The 20,887-nt window shown below is 41.4% G+C and overlaps 1 protein-coding gene across 3 annotated transcripts in view; it reads left to right on the forward strand.

The window, feature by feature from the left end:
- Nucleotides 1-20,887, forward strand: part of CD2AP (CD2 associated protein) — a 135,012-nt gene that overhangs the window by 57,813 nt on the left and 56,312 nt on the right. For all 3 annotated transcript variants that reach the window (XR_010599371.1, XM_008163082.4, XM_024101047.3), the window contains 2 exons: nt 10,749-10,849; nt 20,447-20,567. Coding sequence is in view for 2 of the 3 variants with exons in the window: in XM_008163082.4 (XP_008161304.2) it covers nt 10,749-10,849; nt 20,447-20,567 (222 nt within the window). In the remaining variant the exon portion in view is untranslated. The remainder of the gene's footprint in view (nt 1-10,748; nt 10,850-20,446; nt 20,568-20,887) is intronic.

Raw genomic sequence — 20,887 nt, forward strand, 5'->3', positions numbered from 1 at the left:
TTAGCAGTTGTTAGGGGAGGGTGCAAGTATTAGATGTCAGATATGATTCATATCCGCCCTGCTGGTCCATGGAGCATCTGTTCCAAGAACCCTTTGGAAAGTAAGGTTAAAACTGCTTTCAGGAGAGCCCTAATACATTTCCGGATCTGTACAACCTTGAGATGGATCCAGAGGCTTGACTCTCACCACAATGAGGGGAGAGTGCCTTACAAAGGGTGAGGCATTTATGAGATATAATTTATATCAGAAGGAAATGCTTATAGCTGTCTCCATAGCAGCCAGCATAGAGCCTGTTGCTCTTGGAAATCTCCTTTTTAGAGAAGCACTGTCTCGCATCCTGAAGTCTCTGAGAATTCCAGGCTCATGCTGGGTGCTTAAGAAATGTTTCTAGGATCATTTATTTTAACAAGGGAAGTCTTGCTTGAGAATCCAAGGCTTTCTGACAGGATAACAGATTGTCACTCTCTAGTTCATTCAGATTTCTTCAGTTTGGTAAGATTGCTAAACCCTGCATCTTGAAAGAGCTGTCAGGATGAGAAGAGTGTTCTCTCTCTCAAGAAGTCCAAGGAAGCCTTTTTCTGATAGTAAAGGAGACCACCGGGTTCTCTGTGGTGCAGATGTGACTTCATCTCCCTTGGGTTGTAGACACTGTCTCCTGTGCTAATTAACTCAAGCCTAGTAATATTCCATGGCAAAACTCCTTTCTCCTTTCACTCTAGCATGCATTCTGTCAAATTGCAAGTAATCCCAAAAATAAATTTATGGGCAGAACAATTAGTCCCTTCCCCCCCTGATTTTGGAGAATTTTTCAGGTGGTTTAATATGAGGTGTCATTAGAGGTAGTTTTGGAACAAATTGACAAACTAAACAGTAATGAGTCGCCAGAGCCAGTTGGTATTCACCCAAGAGTTCTGAAGGAACTCAAATGTGAAATTGCAGAACTACTAACTGTAGTTTGTAACCTATCATTTAAATCAGCTTCTGTACCAAATGACTGGAGAATAATGTGACGCCAATTTTTAAAAAGGGCTCCAGAGATGATCCCGGCAATTACAGGCCGGTAAGCCTGACTTCAGTACCGGGCAAACTGGTTGAAACTATAGTAAAGAACAAAATTGTCAGAGACATAGATGAACATAATTTGTTGGGGAAGAGTCAACATGGTTTTTGTAAAGGGAAATCATGCCTCAGCAGTCTACTAGAATTCTTTGAGGGGATAATCAAGCATGTGGGTAAGGGGGAATCAAGTGGGTATACTGTACTTAGATTTTGAGAGAGCCTGTGACAAGGTCCCTCACCAAAGGCTCTTAAGCAAATTAAGCTGTCATGGGATAAGAGGGAAGGTCCTCATACATGATGTGGAAAAAGGGGTAAACAGTGAGGTGGCAACATTTTCAGATGATGCAAAACTGCAGTCTGCTTGGAGCTTAACTATCTTGAGAAGAGCTACAAAAGGATCTCATAAAACTGGGTGACTGGGCAACAAAATGGCAGATGAAATTCAGTGTTGATAAATGCAAAGTCATGCACATTGGAAAACATAATCTATATATGGAAAACTATATACACCTCTACCCCGATATAACACGACCTGATACAACACACATTCTGATATAACGCGGTAAAGCAGCGCTCTAGGGGGGCAGAGCTGCACACTCCGGCGGATCAAAGCAAGTTCGATATAACGTGGTTTCACCTATAACGCGGTAAGATTTTTTGGCTTCCGAGGACAGCATTATATCGAGGTAGAGGTGTATCTAAAAGGATGGGGTCTAAATTAGCTGTTGCCACTCAAGAGAAAGATCTTGGAGTCATTGTGGATAGTTCTCTGAAAACATCCACTCAATGTGCAGTGGCAGTCAAAAAAGCGAACAGAATGTTGGGACTCATTAAGAAAGAGAGAGATAATAAGAAAGAAAAGATCATATTGCCTCTATATAAATCCATGGTACGCCCACATCTTGAATACTGCATGCAGATGTGGTCACGTCATCTCAAAAAGATATATTGGAATTGGAAAAGGTTCAGAAAAGGGCAACAAAAATTATTAGGGGTATGGAATGGCTGCCATATAAGGAAAGATTAATAAGACTGGGACTTTTCAGCTTGGAAAAGAGACAACTGGGGGGGATATGATAGAAGTCTATAAAATCCTGACTGGTGTGGAGAAAGTAAATAAGGAAGTGTTATTTATTTACTCCTCCTCATAACACAAGAACTAGGGGTCACCAAATGAAATTAATAGGCAGCAGGTTTAAAACAAGCAAAAGGAAGTATTTTTTCACACAATGCACAGTCAACCTGTTGAACTCCTTGCCATAGGAAGTTGTGAAGGCCAAGACTATAACAGAGTTCAAAAAAGAACTAGGTAAGTTCATGGAGATGGACCTTTGGTCTGACCCAGTATGGCTGTTTTTATGTTCTTATATTTTGTAGTTTTCAAGGCCTCTAGTAGCTTCCACAGATGCTGGGCCTGAAAGACACAAAAAATGTTAGGTTTATTTTCCACATTGAATCTTTGGCCTCTGTAATCCAGGCTGTCATTTAGAGTGAATTTGCTACTGGAACCTGCAGGATCTATCTTCACTTTCTCATCAACCAATCCCATTGCAAGTTTTTGTTTGTGTCTTCTGGTCACAAATGCTGGAGGTTCAGGGCCCTCTTTTTTTGCCTTAATACAACTCTCAAAGATCTTGGTAGCTGAACTTGAAAAGGGAGGTGTCAAGGCAGATTCCACTCTGGCGCTTTGAGTGCAGAAGGTGGGGACCCGCAGGGATTCTAAAAATTAATACTTGGCACTCCAGGCTTGTATTAAACTCCCAAGATTACAGGTTTTCTCTGACTTTGGCTTGGTAAACGCTGCTACCACCCAAGTGAAAAACTGCCTCTTGCAAATCGTGGAAAAACTCACTTGGAAAGTTTTCTCTGAGGCCCCTCGGCTTTTCCACCCCTCCCTTGGGGAAGCAGAGAAAGAAAACAAACAAGGGAAACCCAGCTGTTGCCACCAGCTAATTGAAAAAAGTATGCACAGACCTTTTAAGACACAAAACCAATCAGTTTCTTAAAAAAGGTAAAGTAGAAAAAAAAAAAAGGAAGGAAACACATCTGGAAAATCAGGCTATTGCTAGATTTTATAGAGTAACTGAAAAGGGGTTAAACACCAGGAATGGATCCCTGGGGTCCAGGTTTATGTTACAAAACAAAAATAGCACAGAGGAAATCCACAAGCCAAAATAAAAGAAATAAACCTGATTCTGTCTATCTAAACATTCCCTGTCCCAGGGTGTTTTAACAAGAGTGTTGTATCTGAGACACGGGGTAATTGTCCTGCTCTACTCAGCACTGGTGAGGCCCCAGCTAGACACCACAATATAAGAAAGATGTGGACAAATTGGAGAGAGTCCAGAGGAGAGCAACAAAAATGATTAAAGGGTTAGAAAACCTGACCTATGAGGAAAGCTTAAAAAAATGGGCATAATTAGGCTTGAGAAAAGAAGACTGAGGGGACATCGTGTTAAGTCTTCCAGTGTGGTAACGGCTGTTATAAAGAGGATGGTGATCAATTGTTCTCCATGTCCACTGAAGGTAGGACAAGAAATAATGGGCTTAACTTGCAGCAAGGGAGATTTAACTATAAGAGTAGTTTAAGCTCTGGAATAGGTTTCCAAGAGAGGTCGTGGAGTCCCCGTCTTTGGAAGTACTTAAAAACAAGGAGGACCAACATCTCTCAAGGATGGTCTAGGTTTCTTGGGCCTAACATAGCTCAGGGGCCTGGACTTGATGACTTCTCGAGGTCCCTCCCAGTCCTGCATTTCTATGATTCGGTGTTTAATCAGGGACCCCAAATTGAGTATGCATCTGGGCAAAGTCTTCCTGTAGGAACTCTGAATACAGCAACGGCAGTCTCTGATTTTCTAACTTCATCCAGGTACCATCCTAAAATATATGTAGGTCTCCGGAAACTGCACCTTGGGGAAATGCTGTTCAATTTTCATAGGGGTCTCAGGTGCCTCATGGCCCAATTTATTGTATTTCTGTGGACGCTGCTTGAGTTCAGTGCCCAGCCTGACCTCACAATTACAGGAGAAAAAGAACTTTATGGGTAAGTTGTTTTTTCCTACTGTATCAGTCTGGACACCCAACCTGTGTCAGAGCTGAGAGGAAGACAAGTGCTACTTATAGGTCATAGTGTTAAATAAACTCTTGATGACTAGTAACATCATGCCTACATTCATAGGAATCTAGTTGTTCTCTGAGCACAGCACTGTTGTTAGGCCTCTTAAGCTGCCACCTGGTATTATTTTACTATCCTTTTTTAACTTGCCCCTAATTTTTCACCAGTTGAGTTAGCCACATTATGCTGTGTTAATTGCAAATTTCACTGAATTTTCTTCTTACCTCTTGTCATCAGATACAGACATGCTGTACATAGACTGACCTAAGAGAGAGCAGGGGAAAGCAAATTAGCAATATGGAAAATTCCCTTTTACAGGATTTCTGCTGACCAAGATTTTTTTATTCCACTGTTTGACCAAGAGAATATGAATTCATAAAATGTTAATATACTGTTGACCTGCCAACTGGAAATGCCTCCGAAGGAGTGGGTCAGCACATATGTGTAGAACTTTAACTGAAAAGCTGGTATACTTGTCTTCTCCATGACATGTTTGGTGCCACTTCTATTCAGTAAAACAGAGGACCAGCCTGTGATGTAATCATTCCAGGTTTCCACCGATTATCTTGGAAGTCTCTTACTAAGACTGTGAAATTACAAAATTGGCAATCCATTCCACTGTTAAAGAAATCCAGAGAACGCCCAATTTATTGTCTGCTAAGTTTAAACCAGGGGTCTCAAACACAGTTATTTCCTGCGGCCTGCCATGGGCGCCGACTCTGTTGGGGCGGGGACTTCGGGGAAGGGGAAGAGAGGTAAAATACAAATTAATGGATCCTTGCAGCACAGCTACATTTAGCATTTCTTCAGCAGTAATTTAGCAAGTTGATGAATCTAAAATTTACGGTTTCTACGGGGTTTGTCCTTGAACCAACAATCTGTATAGTGAGATTGTGCCCCTAACAAAAGCACAGTTTTTTGTTTTTTGTTTTTTTAGTGTTGTCCATATTGTGCTTTCTGCCTAGCCCTCGGTTTATTTATTGCATAGATTACATGATGTTCTCTCAGCTCCCTGACATCTTTAGTAGCTATCTCAAATGATGCATCAATTTCTTGTGCATATTTTAGGGTCAAATTAGCCTCAGTCAGTAGATGGTTTTTGTATTGCTTCATTTTGCATACCACATGCTAACAGGCCCCTTAATGCATCACTTAAACTGTTGATGCTCTGTTAATTTCCTTAATCCAGACACATACTCAGAAATTTTCATTTTCTTTTTGGTTCCATATACAAAAATGAACATGGTCTCAAGTCATTAGTGGCTTAGGGGAGGGTTATTTTTGTAAAATATCCACACTCAGTAAATGTTTTGTCTGTGGATTCAATAGGAGCTTTTAACTATGCAACAGATTATAAATTGAAGTCTTCGATACGCTCTGTGAAATGGACACTGTCTTCTCATCAGTTTTTACTGTTAACTGTAATATACAATTCCAATCTCTATGTAGGTGGGCCAATCCTTTACTGAGCTATCGAACAAGTACATTTTCCCCAAATAGCTAGGCAGTTTTAACCTTTTATTTTTCTCAAAATCAGCAGTCTACTCAGTTGAAGTGGCAGCAGGCTGAAGTTTCCTTTCTGTTTCACTAGCCCTCTGCAGTCACTCTGTTTCATTGTATTGCTGCATCAGGATCCCATCTTCAATGCCAATTGTTGTTTGGGAAAGTAACTTGATGTCACCAAAGTTTGTGAATGTCAGGAAGATTGTTCAGCATGAGGGGCCAGAACAGCACTAAATAACTGCTAAGAGAGTTAAAAACTCAAAACTTTTTATCACAGAGAGTTCCAGCATAGACAATTCTGCTTGTTCCATTAAAGAACTGCACATTACTGCAACAGGGAGGCCTGGGGCTAGCTAGCCTTGTTCAGTCAGTCCTGCCTGTCATAATTAGCTGCCCTGCCCCCAGACACGGGGAGCTGGACTAATTGGGGTCAGATGATAAACACCTGGGCCTAATAATGGTCTGAGAAAACCCAGTTTGGGAGGAAAAACTACAGAGAGCTAACTGGGCTCCTGTGGACAGCCCTAAAGCAGGGTTTAGGGGACTCCAGGGAAGCAGCTTGGGAGTCTGTGCTATATTCCAAAGTGCAGAGACTCAGCCCTAGTCTACATTGGGGGTGGGGGAGCTGCGTGGGGGGGAGGGGGAATCGACTTAAGATACTCAACTTCAGCTACGAGAGCAGCGTAGCTGAAGTCAACGTATTTAGGTCGACTTACCACGGCGCTGAGTCGACTGCTGCCATTCCCCCGTAGACTCCGCTTGCGCCTCTCGTGGCGATGGAGTACTGGAGTTGACGGGAGAGTGCTTGGGGATCGATTTATCATATCTAGACTAGATGCGATAAATCAACCCCTGATAGATCGATCGTTACCCGTTGATCCGGTGGGTAGTGTAGACTTGCCCTCACAGGGAGCCCAGAAGGCAGGCTGAAGAGGAGCCCAAGTGGGGCAAAAGTACTTTTGGTCTTTTGTTACTCCAAAAGGAGATTGAACTCTGAGTGACCCAGCCAGAGGGTTGAGTCACCTGAATCCCTGGGAGAAACAGAAAACCTGGGGGATGGGAAATGGAGGCAGGGAGCACCTGCAGAAGTATGCTTGGCCAGCAAGTGAGAGGCAGGGCAGGCATACCCTATGACAATTACTCTGTATGTAATTTGACTTTTCCTTATTTTGTCAGCCACCTATGTTGCTATATTCTCTCCTAAAACTGCCAATAGAGAGCTGCTTCTTTGGCAGTTAACGTCCTCCAAGGTGACTGAAGAATACTGTTGTGCACATTCTTCTCCAACAATACTGAGAGTGGCCATTCTTTAGGACTGTTCCTAAAAGCACTGGGACAATACCTCTTATCTATATTTGCGGTCACTAGCACCTTTATTTAACATTTAAAAAGTCTTTACTTTTTTTGCTTTTAATATCTATTTTAATGTGAAACAAAGTTATTTTACTATATATTCTTTTGGGGAGGACTTCTGTGGCTTTTGCAAGTAAGTGCATTCGCTACATGTGCAGTGTCTTACTTGGCAAAGTTTCTGAGGTGGGAACATTAATTGAAAAACTTTCTGGAGCAGAAAAAGAAACCAGAAGGCTAAAACAAAAATTAAGCTATCTGCAGATTTATGTTGAATGCTCCCATTTCCAGGCTCAGTGTGTGGCATTTAGCACAGAAATATTTTTAAGCAGCCAGAAATGTGGCACCTAATGCCTTGTGGCTTTACTGTTTTTACTGTCCGGCTCTTGCCACTAAGAAAATGCATGAAGGACTGTGCTAGGTCTTTGTGAAGTTGTTAAAGGAGTGAACTTAATTAATGAATGTTTTGTGTAAGCTTGACAAAGAAGAAGCATTCTTAAGCAAGCTTGGAAACTGGCCTCTTTGAGCACAAGGCAGAAACGTGGTATAATTTCCTCTTGATTTAGACGTCATCAAGAAAACTGGTCAGGAACTTGAGTCAGCATCTGAGGGAACTTCAGACCCAATTTTGGGACTGCTTCCCTCATGATCTTTAGAGAAGAAAGATCCCTAACTTCCTTAGTCCAAAATGTGGCTGACTCAGCAGCCTTGGTAAGCCGTTGCAGGGCAGACGAAGAGCTCTTTCCTGTGACAAGATCCTACTCGCAGCCATATTATTAAAAGATGCTCTATTGTACTGAGTTAAAATATTTTTGAAGCAAAGTATCATCAAAATTCACTTAATAGTATCTTCCATCCCTGGAAGACTTAATACATGTGAACATTGGGTATGGCTATAAAGTGCTAGAATAAAAGCTACATTTTAGCTATGAAGTGAGGCCTACATTTCCTAGCTATGGCTTTCTACTGGTGAAATAGCTCTCTAGATGAGTGGGACCCAAACATTTTGTCGCGTTTTCTCCACCACCGATACCGTAATCTGTCCGTGCCCCTGCAGGAGCTGGGTCAGAGGCTGGGAGCCAGGTCGGGCCTGGGGCTGGGATTGTGGGCCGTGCTGTGGCCGTGCAGGAGCGGAGCTGGGTGGTGATCCCTCCCAACCTCTCATGGGGGCTGACCTGGACCCCACTGCGCTACCTTGAACGTTCTAGGTGAATCATAACTATGAAATTACATGAAGTACTAGTACATCACCAGAACACCACAAGCTGCTTCTGTACCATTTAGCCTCTCCAGCACTGTCCCTTTAAGTAGAGTGGTGGAACCATGTTGCGTTTGACCACACATTCAGCCAGTTTTTGAATTCTTGCTGGCCTCTGTTCCTGACCCAAGAGGGCCAGAAAGCATGTGTAGGCACATCCCCCTCATCCACCATGTGAGGGAGGGCAACTGGAGCTTCCTGGAAGATAGCAGAGGGGCAGGAGAGGCCAATGAGGCCCTTTACACTTTCAATAATTAGTAACACCAGAACACTCCTTGATTGGGATGTATGTGGTTTTTTTTTTTTTTTTTTTTTTTTTAATACACTCTTGCACTGAACCAAAATCTATTTCTGGCCCGGTGGGTATATTGTCTTGGTAGCAATGGCATTGGATCAGTATGGAAATGGGGCAGATTAGGGAAAAGATTTTTAGAAAGTAACCCACAGTATATGGATCTTAAACATATTGCTTGTTATTTGTCTTACCTATCTTCTGGCTCTTTTAGATTATAAACATGTTTTCCTGTGTATTTATATGTCCCCTAAGGTAATAGGTTCTCTATCCTAATTGGAAGTTTGGGGCAGTTCTGTAATCTCGGAGGCAGCTTTTAGATCTTTTCAACTGGTAAAGTGAACTTTTAAGGCTTTATTGAAGGCATGTAGCTTTTCTCCTTCTGAGGTGTAGAGGTTGGGGGTAGCCAAGTGTAGCAGCTGTGTACGTAAGTAACAAAGTATATCATGTAAGTAAAGATTGTTGCCCCATGCCTTTTTATGTTCTTAAATTTTGGTGTCTGTGTCAGGAACTGTCTTGATGTGTTGACAGCGCCCAGCAGTAGGTGGGCAGTACTGGAATACAAAACATAATAAAATCATAGAAATGTAGGGCTGGAAGTGACCTCAAGAGGCCTCCAAGGGACCTCATAGTCCAGCCCACTCTACTGAGGCAGGACCAAGTATACATCTTTGACATGTGTTTGTCTAACCTGTCCTTAAAAACCTTCTATGATGGGGTTTCCACAACCTCCCTTGGTAACCTATATCAGAATTTAGCCATCCTTATAGTGGGAAAGTTTTCCCCAATATCTAACCTAAATTTCCTTTGCTGCAGATTAATCTTATTACTACTTGTCCTATCTCAGTGGATATGGAGAACCACTGATCACCATCCTCTTTATAACAGCACTTAACATCTATGAAGATGCTTGTCAGGTCCCTTTTTCAGTCGTTTTTTTCTCAAGACTAATCATGCCCAGTTTTTTAACCTTTCCTCATAGGTCAGATTTTCTAAACTTCTTCTTTTTGTTGCTCTCCCCTGGACACACTCTACAATTTGTCCACGTTTTGTTTGTTTGTTTGTTTTGTTTGGTGCCCAAACCAGTGCTGAATAAAACAGGACAGTTACCTGCTGTATCATACATACAACACTCCTGTTAATATACCAGAATGAAAATGTTCATGCAAGATGGAAGTTGCCTTGGAAAGTTTATGATCATCTTATTAGCTGGAAAACTTCTTCTAGAAGTTCTCCTTGTAGTGGGAAAGAAGAAACCATCAAGACTTCTACAGTGGTGTCATTTCAATATTAATCTGGAAAACTGTAACCTTGTGATATGTACGAATTTGGCTTGTGGTGCTACTGCAAGCTGCTTGAGCTGTCTCTTACAATGATGCCTTCTGTCTTTTAATATTTGTATAGCTGTGTATCCTTTTTGTCCTAGTTTCTTTTTGTGCCACTTAATACTGATTGATTGAATGATAGGCTCTGTGTCCTGATTTACATGCTGGAACTGGGAAAAGTTTTGTACTCCCTGGAGTCCAGTGAAACAGATGCCTTTTTTATCAGGTTCTGAATGTTCAGGCAAAACAAATATTATCATTACCCCCAAATTAATACCTAACAAAGTATGTTTATTTCATGCAAAGGATGTCAGCATTTCATTGCTCTGCAGATCATCTGACATTTTTGTAGGGATGGGTGTTTGCGAGAAAGTGTAGTCATAAAACTTCAGATTCATAAAGGTGCACCAGAATTACTTCCTTCACCTAGATCAATGCTGTAGGTAGCTGACAGCGGTTTTGATTGTTGCAGTCTTCTCACAGGAAGTAGCTTGAAAATAATTGAACGGCTAATCTATGACTCAGTTATGTCAATAAAACTTTGTATTAATGTGCTGGTAATTGGCAGTACACTGTTTACTCCCTTGTAATTGGCAGAGTTTAAGCTCACAAATGGAAGCAGTCAGTATTTGTAAAGGTCTACCTAGCTCAGGGCAAGCTGGATTTATACTGATGTAAATGGACAACTGGAAAACTAGAAACTAAGGAAGTGTAGTTAGCTCCTTGGGATGATTTACAGGTGTTCTCATCAAATATGATCCTTGAAAGATTTGAATATGGAAAAGTACACAATTATTTTTAGGCAGTTTCACTTTAATTATGTTTTTATAATGTCCCTTCCACCAGAGTTAAAGAAGCGGCAGTGTAAAGTGCTGTTTGAGTATATTCCACAGAACGAGGATGAACTGGAGCTCAAGGTGGGGGATGTTATTGACATAAATGAAGAGGTAAGTTATGTTCTAGAACTAATCCCCTGGCATTTGGCCCAAATGAAACCTTTTTTTGATTGAAACGTTGCAAAAATGTTGAAAAATGGTGAGGGAGGCATGATTTTCTGTCTCTAAAGTTTTTAGTTTAGAGGTTTTCTGTCTTAGGAATAGCAAAATGTTAAATTAATAAAGGCCTAGTGTTTAGCAAATATTAGTCTACAAGTCATTCAAGGAATAACATGAACTTTAGTAAATCATGTTCCATTACACATTAATTTCCTAAAAATACTTTAGTTCTTTATGGTTTGTACATGTGATCTTTGCCTGGAGGTTGTTTTGCTATGTGGACTCAAGTTATTCCTGGCTGATCACCTGTAACTTCACACACAGGAGCCAGGCTTAGATGAGAGTTGTGTTAGTAGACCAGATTTTTAGGGCTTGCCTTTTCTTGCAAAGTATTCTCTTTTATCATTGAACCTTTGAACAAATCAAAGTAGCAACAAATGTGCAGTAGATCAAACTTGGTAGCTATTTGCTGAACAGTACAGATCATTATGAACACACCACCCCATTGTATTAGCATACTGAGTACAGAGTGCAATTAAAGAGCTCCGTCTTGATATTGAAAACTGTTCATGACATTGTCCCTACCTACCTGAAAGCTCAACCATATCCTCTCATGAGAGCTGTTTTACTCAAACAGTCAAACTTTCAACCTGTAGTGGGGTGGCTTGTGAGTGTGGAAAGAAGGAACTTTCACAGGAACTGTAGTATGGAACCTATGGAAAAGGTAAGTATGACCCCAGAAGCAGCCATTTTCAGAGTGAGGTGCAAAACTTATTCTTTAGTTCAACTTTCTCAAATCTGCACATGTTTTTCTAGCTATTTCTCCTAAAGTCTACAAAGGAGGGAAGGGAGATTTACTGTGCCTTCTATTTTTAAGCATTTGGGAGGCTCTCAGATACTGTATTATATGGGGGACAATATAATTAGCTACATGGAAACCAGCAGTGTTTTATTGAGGGTTTTGTTTTTTTTAATATGCAGTTTGACCTGGCTCCAGCTCTTCGGATAAGTGTGACCTATTAAGGGAAGCTGATATCCTCCCCAGAATAATACATGTTGCAAAAAAAGGGCCTTGTATATCCGGAGCACAGAGTAATCCTCATAATTTCAGATGTTTAGGGTTAAGGCTCATTGACCTGTAGAATTTGTTTTGATAATTTTTAATAAACAGAGCAAGTACTTTTGCAGATTATGGCTTAAAGATGACTTCTAAAATCACAATACATAAGTAGCTTTTTTACTCCTCCAGGCAAATCTCATATTTTTAATGCGTAGTTAATGCTTAGGTATAATAGTGATGAGTTCTTTATCCACACAGATAGAGAATATTGCTCATTCAAAAGGCAGTTTTCATTGACATTAATAGTAAAATGTTTAAGAAATTGCCATTCCCAAACATTTAACACCCACATCTGAATTCTTGGTATCACATGATGCAATGAATCATACCAAGCAGCCTTACGGAATGTGAAAGATCTAAGACAATATTTAATCATGTTACCTGATGCTATTTTTCATTCCTGGCATCCTTCAGCTGTGTTTGTTCAAATGTAGTTGTGTATGTGTTTGATATAGATCCAGGCATTGTCACTGTCCTTCTCCATCAGGTTTCCAAGTGACTTAATGGCCCTGGTTTCCTGCGAGGAGTGATCCTGTAAATGTGGTGGCTGTTGCAAGGACTAATGTTAATAACATTTTTGATTTTTTTTCTGGATCCTCTCAAGAGCTCAATACAGGGAGTCCTCCGACTTACGACACAATTCGTTCCTGAGAATTGCATTGTAAGTCGAAACGCTGTAAGTGGAAACTGCTTTTCCCATAGGAATCAATGGTATGAAGGGGGGATTGGTTCTTGAACCAAGGTTTGATGCACTATTTTCACCACAGGTTTCAGAGTAACAGCCGTGTTAGTCTGTATCCGCAAAAAGAAGAACAGGAGTAAGGTGCCACAAGTACTCCTATTTTCACCACAGTAACCCAGATTTTTGTACTAAATGAATTATAGATGGCAAATGTTGCAGCATCAATGTATTTACTGTACACTGTATTTTGTAAACAGCATTTAAATAATCATATAAACTCACATATGCTGCTCAGAAAGCCAGGGAGAACAGCACACATGCTGAGTCTCAGCCAATCACTGTTCAAGCTTTCTGATTGGCTGAACCCGGGACTGGGAGCCAATCAAAAATATGTGGCAACCCTACCTGGCAACAAGCTACCCTGGTGCCTTGAAGCCAATCAGAAGCGACTCCTTCCAGCTCCATACCACTATAATGCAACCAGGAAGTGATTTCAAGCAACTTTATGCAAATCCAGCGTCGTAAGGGCGAAACAATGTCATAGGGGTGAAAAGGGCAATCAATTGAAAAGCAACGTAAGTGGCGTCCAACGTAAGTTGGGCGTCGTAAGTCCGAGGACTCCCTGTATCTAGAAAAACGGTATAGAAGCTGATAGTCTGCATTCCACCAATCATACAGCAGGACACTTCTGTAGAGCTGCTGTTGATGATAATTCTAGTGTGATTTAGGATAAAGCTGACAAAGGGGGGAATTGGTGCTATTTAGACACAAAACCGTATGCAAGACCAGGAGTGTGAACAGTGCCAGGAAACCATTACAAAACAGAAAACATACCTAATGTGGCTTGCCTTATAGATTGCTGATTTCAATGAGGGACCAAAGTGCTCCTTGGTAAATCTTGAGACAGAAGATATTATATAAATGACAATAACATAATTCCCTTCTCTCTCAGGCTTGAGAGAATTCTATGAACATGCTTGTCTGTGTTAGAAAAATAATAAACTATGCCAGATTGAATCCCTCAAGAGATCTCTCTTCCCAGTGTCTGTCAGAAGAGGTTCAGTAATTAATTCAGTTTAAAAAGCATTTGTTTTAATGTTTAAAATGCATAGACTAACTTGAGTAACTGTATAATCTTTCTATTGTAAGCCCTTTGTTTCCTCAGTCTTTTCTTTCTTACTGTTTATTACCCCTGCTCATCATCATTATTATTATTATTATTTGATTTGTATAACCATAGTGCTTAGGAGTACCATGATCCCGTTGTGCTAGGTTCTATACAAACAGAACCAAAAGATAGTATCAGAGGGGTAGCCGTGTTAGTCTGAATCTGTAAAAACCAACAGAGGGTCCTGTGGCACCTTGAAGACTAACAGAAGTATTGGGAGCATAAGCTTTCGTGAGTAAGAACCTCACTTCTTCAGATGCATCTGAAGAAGTGAGGTTCTTACTCACGAAAGCTTATGCTCCCAATACTTCTGTTAGTCTTCAAGGTGCCACAGGACCCTGTGTTGCTTAGAACCAAAAGACAGTCCCTGCCCCAAGCCGCTTAGAATCTAAGCAGAAGTACATGGTAAATTAATTGACTGGGACCTTCTTTGTAGTAATATTTATTACTTCTGCTACTACATTTACTACTGCTGCTGCTACATAATGTATATTCTATAGCTGCAGCAGCTACTGACCTCAGCCAGGGTTGAGGCCCTTCGTGCTAGGCAGTGTACATACACAGATTAAAACAGTCCCTGCCTGGAAGAGCTTGAAGAGAAGACAGATATAGACCAACAAAAAAAAGCAACTTCCCAAAAGCACAGTACAATTTTCCCTCAATTTTGCCATATAAGAAACCTGTTTTCCCTACCAATTTCACTTTTGTCCAGCTGTCAGTCAAGGTTTTAATGTGTCCTGTTAAGCACCTAGCACACATTTGAGAACTGTAAAACAATAAATACTAACGTCCTGTCATTCAGTCTCATTCATGTTGTTGTCAGATGCTACCGGTGTGGTGCTCTGCTTTCTCCTATATTGATATCACTCGGCTGCGTGCATGTGTTCCCTCTGTGTGCTGCCCCAGCTCTGCGCAGATAGCTGACCCAGCAGACCCGAAGAGAAACCCCAATAACCACAGAGTCTAGTAAGATGCAAAGTCACGTCGACTAGGTTTATTGCAACCTTGGACACAATTGCAGTTCCCCGTAGATTACTTAGTCTACGGGGCATACTACGAGAAAGTGCCTCTTGGCAATGGACCCGGCTCAGTGGTGGGACTTTCCACTGCCCCCTCGGCCGGACAAAGACACCACCCCAGGGATACATTCTTATACACAGGTACAAACAAGTTACACATCACTCCTGACGTATTGAGGTGCAACCCCTCTATGCAGCAAGGTACAGCCCTTTTACGTAGTAAGGTGCCGCCTCTCACTTTGTACATGTTGGTTCGATCAAAACAACTCTATCCATCATTTTACCCTTTTTCCCTGTCATTGGGATGGGTCGGCCTGTTCCATGTTATCTGTGGAATGTTCCCATATGGTATGTCTTGGTACCATGTTTATACTTTAACTTTGCTAGGTGAATATATATTTATACAATATCAGCCCTTTCCTTGCCAGCTTCTGAGAGCAGGGCCTGCCTCTGGCTCACAGCTTAGCTTTGCTTTATGTTAGCAAAGTCTTGACCATTACTTTAGTTCAGGCCTCCGGCCTCATACTGGGCCTTTATCAGGGCCTCCACTTACTACACTTGTATCTATCTTTCATTTACAGCTGATAGTTTTAAATGTGTGCCCAGTGGTTCATTTGATTTAAATTATGTAACATCAGTGTTTAGAACAATATTCAAGCTTACAATTGGTAAGTGTTTGTTAGCAGCAGAACTGGATTCTTTTTGATTGAAGGTTGAGAGTGAGCTTGCTTGGGTCAGTTTCTCCTCTGTTTAGACATCTGAAAAATCACAATTTTTATCCCATTTTTTGTTGCAGTGGTTATGTTTGTGAGTGTTTCTATGCAACTTCCCTAGTGACCGCTATGTACAGATAGTGTTTAGTGAATAGTAGTAGTGCAACTCCCTCTTGTGGTCAATACTGAACCTGTTACATGCGAGTGTAATGCAGTAGAATTTCAAATATCCAAATTGCTTGTGTGATTAAAAAAAAAAAATAGGCTTGGATAATTGGGAGTCAGTTTACATGGATTCTGTAGATCAGGGAGATGTGCTGACAAGTTAGATGTTTGGACACTGAAGGTTTGGCTTCTGAGGGCTATAATTCTTGTAAGAATATGCATCCGAAGAAGTGGGCTGTAGTCCACGAAAGCTTATGCTCTAATAAATTTGTTAGTCTCTAAGGTGCCACAAGTACTCCTGTTCTTCTTTTTGTAAGATCTACCTGATTTAACCACACATCAGGTTGTTGGGTTATAATTCTGTACCTGGCAGAGGCAGGAATTGTAACCAGGAAATAAAAGTATTCTGTTCATGTTGTTATACCGCCCCTTTGCTAAGAAAGGAAGAGGTGATCTTAGTAGGAAATTAAGAGTGGGGTTCACATTTCTGTACACCCAAGGCTTTCGGGGAGTTTTGGGCAGCACTCCTGTAGGTGATATCAAGGTGGGTTTTTTTTGTTTTTTTTTGTTTTTTTTTTTTAAAGAATCTGAAAAAATGGAAGGGATTGTCTCATGATCTAATAAAACACTTTTTGCCTTTGAAGTTGCTTTTCTAAAGTTCCACATGTCCAGAAATAATACTACCTATTTTAAATCAATTTTGTTGATGTGTCACAAATGAATGTACTATAGTTGGCACAGAACTGTCTTCTAAACTGTTTCATGCTGTATCACTTACAAAATGCAGTGATTGAGTTGAAACTGTAAATAACTCTTTGTAATCTGGGTATTAATTTCATGTCAGAACAGAAAAAGATTATATGAAATGGAAGGCAGAGTTTTGAATAGCTAAAGTTTTAAGATTAGATAGCCGAAGTCCATAGCTATTTAGTATCTTATCAAAGCAAGTACAGCTATTTTTTTCACATGGTGGAATTCAAATTGCTAATTGAATTTCTTTCCAGAATCACGCATGTCATTTCAAAAGTCAGTTTTTTCGTTGTTGAAGACAGCATGACAGTGCTTCAGTGTAGACACTACCTATGCCCCGTGATGAGCTGCCAGAATGTTAGTAACCGGTTCCTCACCGGGACTTCGGCAGCGGGTCCTTCACTCACTCTGGGTTTTCGGTGGCACTTCGGCGGTGGGTCCTTCAGTGCTGCCGAAGACCTGGAGTAGGGAACCTCAGTAGGGAACCGGTTATTAAGCGCCGCCCGATGAGTATAAGCCCAAGACCCCCCACCCAAACTGCCCCAGAGGGCCCCACCCACTACCCAACTTGCCCTGCTCCCTGTCCCATGACTGCCCTGACCTCATCCACCACCACCCCGACAGACCTCCGGAACTACCCCTCTCCGTCCCCTCACCCCCCCCCCCCCCCGAACCTCCACCGCCTCCAACTGCTCCCTGCACTTTATCTAACCCTTCCTCCCAGCCCAGGTCCCCTTACCATGCTGCTCAGGCCAGAGTGTATTGATGCTGCGTGGCCCGCTGGAGCTCGCAGTCCCACCCCCTTACCGTGCCGCTCAAAGCGGCAGGAGCTGCAGAGCTGCCCAGGAGCGGTCCAGAGCGCTGGTGCCGGCGGCGCAGCATGCTGAGGCTCTGCGAGAGGGGAAAGGCGGGGGAGGGGCCGGGGGAGCCTCCCCAGCCGGGAGCTCCGGTCCCACGGGCCGGAGTTTGTCCACCCCTTTAACAACCGGTTCTAAACCGGCTTCTAAACTTAACAACCAGTTCGCACGAACTGGTGCAAACCGGCTCCAGCTCACCACTGCCTATGCCAGATTCTCTTGGCCTAAGTAATCCACCTTCCTGAGAGGCAGTAGCTAGGTTGAGGTAAGAATTATTCCATCAACCTAGCACTGTCTACACAGGGACTTAGGTTTGCTTAACTATACCACTCACAGGTATGGATTTTTCACACCCTTGAGCGATGTAGTTATGCCAACTTTAATTTTCTAGTGTAGACCAGGTCTTAGCCAAGTGGAAAGTTTCTCTGTCTGGGTGCAACAGAAATGTATATATTCCCAGAAGCTGCAGGTATTCCCCTTATTTTGGACTATCTTATTTCCCTCAATACAGTGGGTTTTCCCATGAACTCTTTGTGGGTTCACCTGGCAGCAATCAGTATGTACCACCCAACTTCACATGGTTATTCAGTTTTCACTCACTGACTACCAGAGTCTGGAAGAGTCTAATCAGAATCTGTCCTCCAGTAAGGAAACCTGCTCCTCAGTGGGACTTAAACCTTGGTTTTTCAGTGCTGACTCTCCATTCTAATCAGTGGCTACATGTTCCATATCTTTCCTGCCTGTGAAGGTTGCATTCCTCGTGGCCATCACCTTAGGCAGGAGGGTGGGCGAGCTCAGAGCACTGATGATAGATCTGTCTTCTGCCATATTCCACGTCTCATTGCATTTACATCCTAAGTTCACCGCCAAAGTCGTTTCAGAGTTTCACCTGAACCAGTCAATTCACTTACCTATTCTCCCCCCCCCACCCCTCCAAACCACATGCATCTGAAAAAGAGGAGACTTCATTCCCTTGAAGCATGACAAGCTGTAGTCTTTTATCTGCAAAGGACAAATCCAGTCAGAAAAAGAGTTTGAGGTCAAGCTCTATCCTCTGAGGATCCCTAAATAGATCTCAAGTGCTTTCTCATTCCATGAGCTCTCTAATCTTCCTCTGCTTCAATGGGTGCAGGCTCATTCTACAAGAGCACAAGCAACATCAATGGCATTGCTTCAGGAAATACCTCTAGTTGACATTTGCAAAGCAGCTATGTGGAGTTTTATCCACACATTTGCAAGACATTATGCTTTAGTAAAGGACTCCTCCACTGATGCATCCTTTGGAATGATGGGCCTTCAAACTGCTCTGCCTCCTGTATCCTCGCACCTTCCTCCTACTTGAGCACTGCTGGTCAGTCATCCACAGTGGAATATACATAGGGACCAGCACTCCATGAGGAAGAGCAAATGAGTTACTTTTAATAATTGGAGATTCTTCAAGTTGTGAGATCCCTATCTGTATTCTTCTACTTGTCCTCCTTCCCCTCTGCTTCACATCATTCCTGGATCCACAGTAGAGGAGGAGGATCTGGAGAGGTGGTCTGTCTGCTCTGCCCTGTATCTCCTGAGGGTGCATGGAGCATATGCATCCCCACAGTGGAATATTGATAGGGATCACATATCTCGAAGAACCTCCAAGGTAAATAGCTTTCCCAGTGATACTTTACTCAGTGCTGCACGTTAGGAATAGCACACATGGCTAATTTTATCACCTTCTTCTTGAAGTACAGTTTGGGGTGCAAAAAGCTGAATGGGGCCTGAGGAGGAAACTGGCAAACTGTGATAACTGAGCAAACAGTTCCTTTCTTTTGCTATTTGGGAATATTTATAAGCAGGCTTAGGACACCAGTTTTTTATTTCCGTCCCATATAGAATGTGCCAATCAGTGGATCCGAGATTTTTAAAACCAGATCAGCAACTACAGAATTTTAAGTGCAGATCAGTGACAGGGAAAAAGCCTAACATTGACTACCCAAAAACAGTCACCATCTCATCAGGCAATCGTACTGGAGAATTTTCTTCATGTGAGTGGAAAGATACACTGTTTGAACAGTAAATCTTTCCACTCAAATGAAGAAAATGAGCTTTCATTTAAAAAGCATGACCTGGGTCAGGCACAGAAACTAAAACATGAGACTAAAACATACCATGTAAACAACTTCTCAATATTTTTTCCTGTTACTTTTTGTCCTCTGTATGTAAAACAAATCTTCAGACCACAAAGTAAAACAATAATAAACTGCAACTTTTGTAGTATATTTAACTGGCATTCATTTAAAAAGAGTGGATTGTGTACTTTATGGTTCTGAAAATGATTTTAAAATGATTTTGATAGCATGTGTCATACAGTGCCAGCAGGTTATTCTCCCTCCCCCCCCCATTTCTTTATCATCTAGGCATGTCAGACTGTTTTTAGTTCTGCTTTAAATTATACAGTTTCCTTAATGGTTTAAAAATACTTCAGCTGAAGGAGTGTCATGGAATAACTAACACCAAGAATCTGGAATCCTGTGAGTCCCAAGAATTGGGACATTAAAGTTCACCATGGGGTCCCAATGACTTTAACTCCTAAGCAGGACTTCTTATCTCCACTGGCAAAATAGTAAAAATTGGCATCCATTATTTTACAACAAGTTTAATATTTTTCCTTCCCATTAAATGTGGATCACTTGATTATTGGGCAGCCTGTAGAATTCTACTTGGGAAAGAGGGGAAAAAGAGATCTGTCCGCTGATAATTAGTTTCAATTATCTTTGCCACTCAAAATAGAAGTAATGAGGGTCCCTCTTATGCTGTAGAATAATTGCTGTGCTGAGAAAAGTAGTGATAAAACACATTTCTTGAGATATGGCTGCCATTGTGTCCATCATGATTTTCTTCATTTTAAATTTTGTTGAAGTTTTGAACTTTTTCAAAGTATTTGCTAGCTTCATATTGTGTAGGTATAGTGTCTTGTGATAGAATTATTTGAATTCCTACTCTTAACTATACTGTCATAGGTATTTATTGCAGTATCAGTGAGTTTGTTTCCCTTTGCTTTATTCCTAACATGGGAAATATCTTTTTTTTTTACAGGTAGAAGAAGGCTGGTGGAGTGGAACACTAAATGGCAAGTCAGGATTATTTCCTTCAAACTTTGTAAAAGAATTAGAATTGACAGATGATGGGGAAACACAAGAAGTCCCGGAGGACACAGGTAATAATCAATCATATTATCTAGAATACAGTACCCTTATCATAGTTACTTATATCAAGAATTTAGTTTTGGAAAACTACAGCAACAGTGAAAGGAAAGTTATATAGATTGTGAGGGCAGGGACTATCTCTTTGTGTAAAGCAAGTAGAACACTGGCAATACAGAAATAATTTGAGAGAACCTCACAAAAATGTAGTTACATAACATTTTTCCTTATGTCTCCAATCACAAAATTAAGATTAAGGCCCTGATCATGCAAACACTTACTCAGGTGCGTAACATCAACAATAATAGGAGTATTCATATGCTTAAAGTTAAGT

Source organism: Chrysemys picta, chromosome 3 (genome assembly GCF_011386835.1).
Source record: "Chrysemys picta bellii isolate R12L10 chromosome 3, ASM1138683v2, whole genome shotgun sequence".
NCBI lineage: Eukaryota > Metazoa > Chordata > Testudines > Emydidae > Chrysemys > Chrysemys picta.